The sequence below is a fragment of the Tupaia chinensis genome, unplaced genomic scaffold, assembly GCF_000334495.1.
Source record: "Tupaia chinensis unplaced genomic scaffold, TupChi_1.0 Scaffold000201_1, whole genome shotgun sequence".
In the NCBI taxonomy this organism is placed as follows: domain Eukaryota; kingdom Metazoa; phylum Chordata; class Mammalia; order Scandentia; family Tupaiidae; genus Tupaia; species Tupaia belangeri.
In genome coordinates this window covers 1,673,269-1,681,066 of record NW_006159676.1, presented here as the reverse complement: position 1 = coordinate 1,681,066, position 7,798 = coordinate 1,673,269, and the positions used below count along the sequence as shown (strand labels likewise).

The 7,798-nt window shown below is 51.7% G+C and overlaps 1 protein-coding gene across 1 annotated transcript in view; it reads right to left on the bottom strand.

The window, feature by feature from the left end:
- The window catches only part of FKBP8 (FKBP prolyl isomerase 8), a gene marked incomplete in the record, with an annotated part of 35,299 nt that overhangs the window by 23,073 nt on the left and 4,428 nt on the right, over positions 1–7,798 (bottom strand). Inside the window, 4 exon segments of the mRNA XM_027771292.1 lie at positions 1–160; positions 2,433–2,653; positions 4,604–4,692; positions 4,771–4,940. Coding sequence (XP_027627093.1) covers positions 1–160; positions 2,433–2,653; positions 4,604–4,692; positions 4,771–4,940 — 640 coding nt within the window.

Genomic DNA, 7,798 nt, shown 5'->3' with positions numbered 1-7,798 from the left:
AAGAGCGCTTTGATGTTGTCTGGCTGGTGCTCCAGCACGAGGCTGCAGGAGCGCAGGGCTGCTCGGTAGTGGTCCAGTTTCAGCTGGGAGGCCGCCAGGTTGTTCAGACACTTCACCTTCAGCTGCAGGAGCTGCTCCTCTTCCTCGAACGTCATGTCCACTGTGGGGAAACAGGGGTCTGAGCCACCACCTTCAAAGTCCCCCCTACACCCCCTGGGCCACCTTCCACCAGGGGGGACCTCTGGCTTCCCTGGCTTCAGTTTCCCTCCTCTCTTAAGTAGGACCGGAGAGCCACACCTTCCCTGGGACATGCTCTAAGGGGCTAAAGAATGGAACCCTGGGCGGGCCCTGTGCACACAGGGGTCGGCAGGTGGTGTGGTGGTTAAGGTCGCTGGACTCCCACATGGCTGAACAAGGTTCAACTCCTGGACCTGGCAGTTTCCTTTCACACTTTGTCTTCTGTGCACACGCTTTCACTGGCCAAAAATAAATAAATAAATAAATAAAGTTAAAACAAAATTACTTTAAAAAAAAAAAAGGGAACCAGCAGTTAGTGTAATGGCTATGTCGCTAGACTCCCACGTAGTCGACCGCGGTTCGTGTCCCGGACCCGGTGGCGTAAAACTCACGCCAGGCGCGTGTGCGTACGTGCCCAAGATCCCGAGAGGAGAATGGAGGAGAAGGGACTGCGGCGTGACCATCCCCCCTGGGGGGTGATTTCTCGCTTTCTGTCTCTATGTCTCTCTCTGTCTGTCTGGCGAGCGCACGCGCCCTACAGTGAAAATCTCTCCAAAAACAAACAAACAAACAAACCTACTGCCCACACAAAGCTGGACCCTAAGGGACCAGAAGATGGCACGATTATGTCGCTGGACTCCCACGTGGCCAATAGAGTTCAGTGCCAGACCAGGAGGCTTAAAACTGATGCTGGGCACGTGTGTGTGTACTCCCAAAATCCCCAGAGAAGAGACTGCGATGTGGCCATCCCTCTGGGGTGCATCCTCACTCCTCCCCCCATCCTTTTTATCTATTAATGAGCACCTGTGCCCGGCAGGAAATTTTTGTAAAAGTTAAAAAATCAGGCCAGCTGGGACCAGCAGTTAGCATAATGGCTATGTCACTGGACTCCCACGTAGTCGACCGCGGTTCGTGTCCCGGACCCGGTGGCTTAAACTCACGCCGGGCGCGTGTGCGTGCGTGCCCAAGATCCCGAGAGGAGAATGGAGGAGAAGGGACTGCAGCATGGCCAACTTCCTAAGGATGAGTTCTCGCTTTCTGTCTCTGTCTCTCTAACAACACAGGCTCCATCACAAAAATCTCTCGAAGGACCAGAAGATGGAGTAAAGGTTATGTCGCTGGACTCCCATGTAGTCGACCGAGGTTTGAGTCCCAGACCCAGGGGCTTAAACTGGGCATCTATGTGTGCGTGCCCAAGATCCCCTGGGGAGTGATGTCTCGCTTTCTGTCTCTCTGTCTCTCTCTGTCTTTCTGGCAAGTGCACATGCCCTATAGCAAAAACCTCTCCCCCACCAAAGAAAAAAATCTCTCTCTAAAAATAAATACATTTTAAGTTAAATAAATAAAAAAGTCATTCTAAAAAAAAAAAAAATGGGAGGAAGGGGGCCAGCAGGTGGTATGGTGGTTAGAAGTGCTGGACTCCCACATGGTGGACCACGGTTCAGGTCCTGGACCTGGGAGTTTGCTTTCTATCTAGCTTTCTCCTCTCGTTCTGGCTCTCTCATTCTTTCCCTCTCTGGTCAAACTGAAATAAGTGAATAAATATATGGAGTTAAATAAAATATTTTTTTTAAAAAAGGGACGGAGTGCGAGGCTCAGGAAAAGTTAACAAGTACAGAAAGAAAAGTTGTTATGTACAGTATAGTACTAAACTACTAGTTTAACATGCAATGCATTTATGCTTCGAGAATCTGTTTTGTGGGACCAGCAGTTGGCGTAGTAGCTATGTCACTGGACTCCCATGTAGTCGACCATGGTTCGAGTCCCGGAACCGGTGGCTTAAACTCACGCCAGGCGCGTGTGCGTGTGTGCCCAAGATCCCGAGAGGAGAATGGAGGAGAAGGGATTGCGGCGTGGCCATCCCCCCGGGGGGTGATTTCTCGCTTTCTATCTCTCTGTCTCTCTCTGTCTGGCGAGTACACATGCCCTATAGCAAAAAAATAAATAAATAAATAAAGGAACCTTACCCTGACACTGTTTGCAGGCCCCACATCCTGACCTTCTCTGCACCCTGCAATATTCCACAGAGCTAGGATATAGGAGTCTGGAACAGACCTCAGAGACACTTGGGTCTCTGTCTGTATTCTGGAATATTCTAAGATATCCCGAGTCTGAGAAAACCCCGCGACCTGAGGTCTCCGGCCTTGGGAGCGGCCAGCCCTGTGAAGGAGGCGGCAGGGACAGGCCGCGGTCACCTTTGGCGCTGGAGGTGATGGCCTTGATGGCGAGGTCGTAGGAGTTGGCGGCCAGGACGAAGTCGGCCCGTTGGTAGTGGGCATTGCCGCACTCCCTCTTCCGGTTGGCCAGGGCCACGCGCTCCTGCCCCGTGAGCATCTCCAGGTCAGGACCGTCCACGGCCGTCTTCAGGGTCACTTCGAGGCACAGGGCTGCATTCGGGGGGATGTACGGGCTCCTGCTGGGGATGCGGGGACGGGCAGGGACAGCACTCAGACCTGGAGGTCCCCGGGCCTGTGCCCCAGACCTGCAGGCTGGGCTCAGGAGCAGGTGGGAAGCAGCTGAGGCCTGGGTCTATCCCCGCCGGCCACAGCCCCCACCTCGGCGAGACACAAGGGAAGTGACATGCCATCCTCGAGCTACGAGACCAGGCAGGGGGTTCCCCTCCCTGGGCCTCAGTTCTGCTTTCTGTAAAATGGGTGGGAACGGGGACCAGCAGTTGGAGTAATGGCTATGTCACTGAACTCCCATGTAGTCGACCACGGTTCAAGTCCTGGACCTGATGGTTTGAACTCACGCTGGGCACGTGTACGTGTGCATCCAAGAACCAGAGAGGAGAATGGAGGAGAAGGGATTGTGGCGTGGCCGTCCCCCCTGGGGGGTGATTTCTCGCTTTCTGTCTCTCTGTCTCTGTCTGTCTGGTGAGCGCACATGCTCTATAGTAAAAATCTCTCCCAAAAAAAAGAATTAATAGGGACCAGCAGTTAGCGTCATGGCTATGTCGCTGGACTGCCATGTAGTTGACCGCGGTTCGAGTCCTGGACCTGGTGGCTTAAACTCACGCCGGGCACGTATGCGTGAATGCCCAAGATCCCAAGAGGAGAATGGAGAAGGGACTGCGGAGTGGCCATCCCTCCTAGGGAATGATTTCTCGCTTTCTATCTCTCTGTCTCTGTCTCTGTCTGTCTGGCAAGTGCATGCGCTCTATATCAAAGAAAACCTCTCTCTCAAAAAAAAAAAAAAAAAAATTAATAACTAATTCTTGGGGCTGGCAGGTGGCATGATGATTAAGGGCGCTGAACTCTGATAGCCAACCCAGACCTGGAGGCTTGCTTTCTCTCTATCCCTCTCTGGTCAAAGTCAAAATAAATAAAGTTAAATAAAATAATTTTTTAAAAATTAAATTCTTTTTTTTTTTTTTGAGAGGTTTTCACTATAGGGCGCGTGCACTCGCCAGACAGACGGAGAGAGACAGAGAGACAGAAAGCGAGAAATCACCCCCCAGGGGGGATGGTCACGCCACAATCCCTTCTTCTCCATTCTCCTCTCGGGATCTTGGGCACGCACGCACACGCGCTCGGCGTGAGTTTTAAGCCACCGGGTCCGGGATGTGAACCACGGTCGACTACGTGGGAGTCCAGCGACACAGCCATTACGCTAACTGCTGGTTCCTGAAAAATTAAATAAATTCTTAACAAAAAGCAAAGATCACACCAGGTGTAAATGCACATGTGCCCAGAACCCCAAGAGGAAAATGGAAGGGACTGCAGTGTGGCCATCCCCCCTCCCAGGGGGTGATTTTTTACTTGCTGTCTCTCCATCTCTCTGTCTCTCCAGTCACTACACACACACCCCTATAGCGGAAAGGAGGGGGGATTCAACAGGTGGTGTGGTGGATAAGGCACTGGACTTCTACATGGTCAACCACGGTTTGAGTCTTGGACCTGGAGGCTTGCTTTCTCATTCTCTATTTCTGTCTGTCTCTTTCTGGTCAAAATGGAATAACGATACTAAACAAATAAAATTGGGACCAGGAGTTGGGATAATGGCTCTGTCGCTGGACTCCCATGTAGTCTACCGTGGCTCGAGTCCCGGACCCAGTGGTTTAAACTCACGCCGGGCGCGTGTACATGCATGCCCAAGATCCCGAGAGGAGAATGGAGGAGAAGGGATTGCGGCGTGGCCATCCCCTCTGGGGGGTGATTTCTCTCTTTCTGTCTCTATGTCTGTCTCTGTCTTTCTGGCGAGCGCATGTGTCCTATAGCAAAAACCTCTCCAAAAAAATTAATTAATTAGATTAAAATAAATAAATCTTAAAAAAAAAAAAAAAGAGCCAAGGCAGGCTGATGAGAGAGTCAAGGAAGACACCCTCTGCCCCACCCCTGGGACCCCAAGGGCGGCCAGCTCTCACCTGCCCTGGGGACCGTAGCAGTACTTGGAGTCAGCTGTGACCATGGCTGTCTCACCCACGTCCATGAGTGGGACACTGAGGTCCAGGGCCTAGAACAGCGGTGGGAACAGCCTGAGGTCAGGTGGGCCAGATGCCCCTCTTGGCCCGTCGGCCCCCCCCATCCCTACCTGGATGACGTCGCAGTCGCCCAGGGTGAACACCAGCTCAGGGTCCTCCTGTACCCGTGTGCCGTTCTCCAGTGACGTCTGCAGCTGTACCGTGACCACCTGACCCTTGGCCGGGCGACTGGAGCCAGGCGGGCCGGGGACCAGTGTCTTCTTCCTCAATAGCCCGTTCCCTGACGAGGAGCCAAAGACAAACAGCCTGTCATCTGGTGGTTCAGAAGGGCGCCTGCCCCCCCAACCTCTGCCCTGCCCCAGGCTCCGCCTACTCGCCGTCTTGGAGTGGGGTGGCCTGGCCTTGGGACAGAAGCCAAGGTTCCAATCCTGACCTTGGAGAATAACTGGTTCATGCATAAACAGAGCAGGCCAATGGCAAATACAGAACACGAGAGGGAGGCTTCTCATGAGGATCAGGAAAGACTAGCTTGTGGGACCAGCAGTTGGCGTAATGGCTGTGTCACTGGACTCCCATGTGGTCGACCACAGTTCGAATCCCGGACCCGGTAGCTTAAACTCATGCCGGGCGCATGTGCGTGCGTGCCCAAGATGTGCGTGTGTGTCTGTCCTTCTCTGGTCCAAAATTTAAAATAAGTAAATAAAGTTAAATACTTCTTAAAAAAAAAAAAGAATAGCCTCTCAGGCCAAGGTAGCAGATCTCACGTTGGCCACCTGAGCGGTTCGAGTCTGTGACCTGGCAGCTTGCTTTCTCATTGTCTTTCTCTGCTGAGCGAGGGTGCCCAATAGCAAAGAAGAATGATAATAACAGTAGCCGGCAGGTGGCGTGGTAGTTAAGGGCACTAGACTCCCACATGGCTGACTGGCGTTCAAGACCCGGACCTGGCAGCTTGCTTTCTCACTTTTTTTCTCTCTCTCTGACTCTGGCCCTCTCTGGTCAAAAAATAAATAAATAAATAGGGGCCGGCAGGTGGAATAGTGGTTAAAGGCACTGGACTCCCACATGGCCAACCGTGGTTCAAGTCCTGAATCTGGTGACTTGCTTTCTCACTTTCCCTCTCTCTCTCTCTCTCTCTCTCTCTCTCTCTCTGTCTGGTCAAACTGGAAAGTAACAATAATAATAAATAAAGTTAAAATAATTATTTAAAAATAAAGTTAAGTAAAATAATTCTAAAAAAATAACAATCACGATCAATAAAAATTTATTAAACTTCGGGACCAGCAGTTAGCATAATGGCTATGTCGCTGGACTCCCATGTAGTTGACCGCGGTTCGAGTCCCGGACCCGGTGGCTTAAACTCACATCGGGCACATGTGCGTGCGTACCCAAGATCCCGAGAGGAGAATGGAGGAGAAGGGACTGCGTGCGGCGTGACCATCCCGCCTGGGGGTGACTTCTCGCTTTCTGTCTCTCTGTCTCTGTCTGGCGAGCGCACGCGCCCTATGTAGCAAAAACCTCTCAAAAGAAAAAAAAAAATTTAATAAACTTTTAAAGGATTATTTTCTTTAACTGAATTTAATTATTTTCATTTAACCAGAGAGGAACATAGTGGGACAGGACATTGAGAAAGCAAGCTGCCAGGTCCTGGACTCAAACTATGGTTGGCCATGTGGGAGTCCAACACCTTAACCACCACGCCACCTGCTAGCCCTTTAAATAAATCATTCTTTTCTTTATTTCTGATTTTGGAGATGTTTTTGCTATAGGGCGCGAGCACTCACCAGAAAGACAGAGAGAGACAAAGAGACAGAAAGTGAGAAATCACCCCCCAAGGGGGGATGGCCACACTGCAATCCCTTCTCCTCCAGTCTCCTCTGGGGACTTTGGGCAAGCACGCACACACACCCTGCATGTTTTCCAAGTCACCGGGTCCTGGACTTGAACCACACAGTTGGCCATGTGGGATCTAGCCACCTTAACCACCACACCACCTGACTGTCCCGAAGGACGTACTGTGTACACAGGCCATAGCATTTGTTAACATAGTTGAGTTTCGGCCCCGGGAACAACACATAATATTGTCTTCCATGGGACAATAATATTTCCCATGTCCAGAGCTACTAGGATCGGGTCTATGGGAGCACCTGTGCTTCCTTCTTCAAGGATTTCTCCGATCTCTTACAATGCTAATGAGGAGCCAGCACGTGGCATGGTGGTTACTGCACTGACTCCGACATGGTAGATCGTGGTTCAAGTCTCGGAATGGGCAGCTTACTTTCTCCCTAATCCCTCTCTCTTTCTGTCTTGTCAAATTAAAATAATAGTGGGACCAGCAGTTAGCATAATGGCTATGTCGCTAGACTACCACGTAGTCAACCGTGGTTCAAGTCCCGGACCCGGTGACTTAAAGTCACGCCGGGCGCGTGTGTGTGCGTGCCCAAGATCCCGAGAGGTGAGTGGAGGAGAAGGGATTGCGGCGTGGCCATCCCCCTGGGGGGCGATTTCTCGCTTTCTGTCTCTGTCTCTCTCTGTCTGTCTGGCGAGCGCACGCACCCTATAGCAAAAACCTCTAAAAAAAAAAAAAGGGAAAGGGGGAAAGCAAGCCACCAGGGGGGTCTGGGACTCAAACTTGCCCATGTGAGATTCCAACACCTTAACCACCATGCCACCTATTGGCCCATAAAATAACTCTTTAAAAATAAGAAGAATCCCAATGAGGTTCCAGCAGGTACATAGTGGTTAATGCACTGGATTCCCACATGGCCTGACCATGGTTCTAGTCCCAGCTCCTGCAGCTTCAAAATCATGCCAGGTGCATTCCTGTCCATGCCCAAAATCCCAGGAGAGTGGAGGAGAAGGAACTGTCATAATGGCCATCACCACCCCCTCAAGGGGGTGATTTCTCACTCTCCCTGTTTCTCTCCGGTGAGCACGTACACCCTACGGCAAAAACCTTCCAAAAAATGGGACCAGCAGTTAGTGTAATGGCTGTGTCGCTGAACTCCCACGTAGTCGACCGCGGTTCGAGTCCTGGACCCGGCGGCTTAAACTCACGCCAGGCGCGTGTGTGTGCGCGCCCAAGATCCCGAAAGGAGAATGGAGGAGAAGGGATTGCGGTGTGGCCATCCCCCTGGGGGG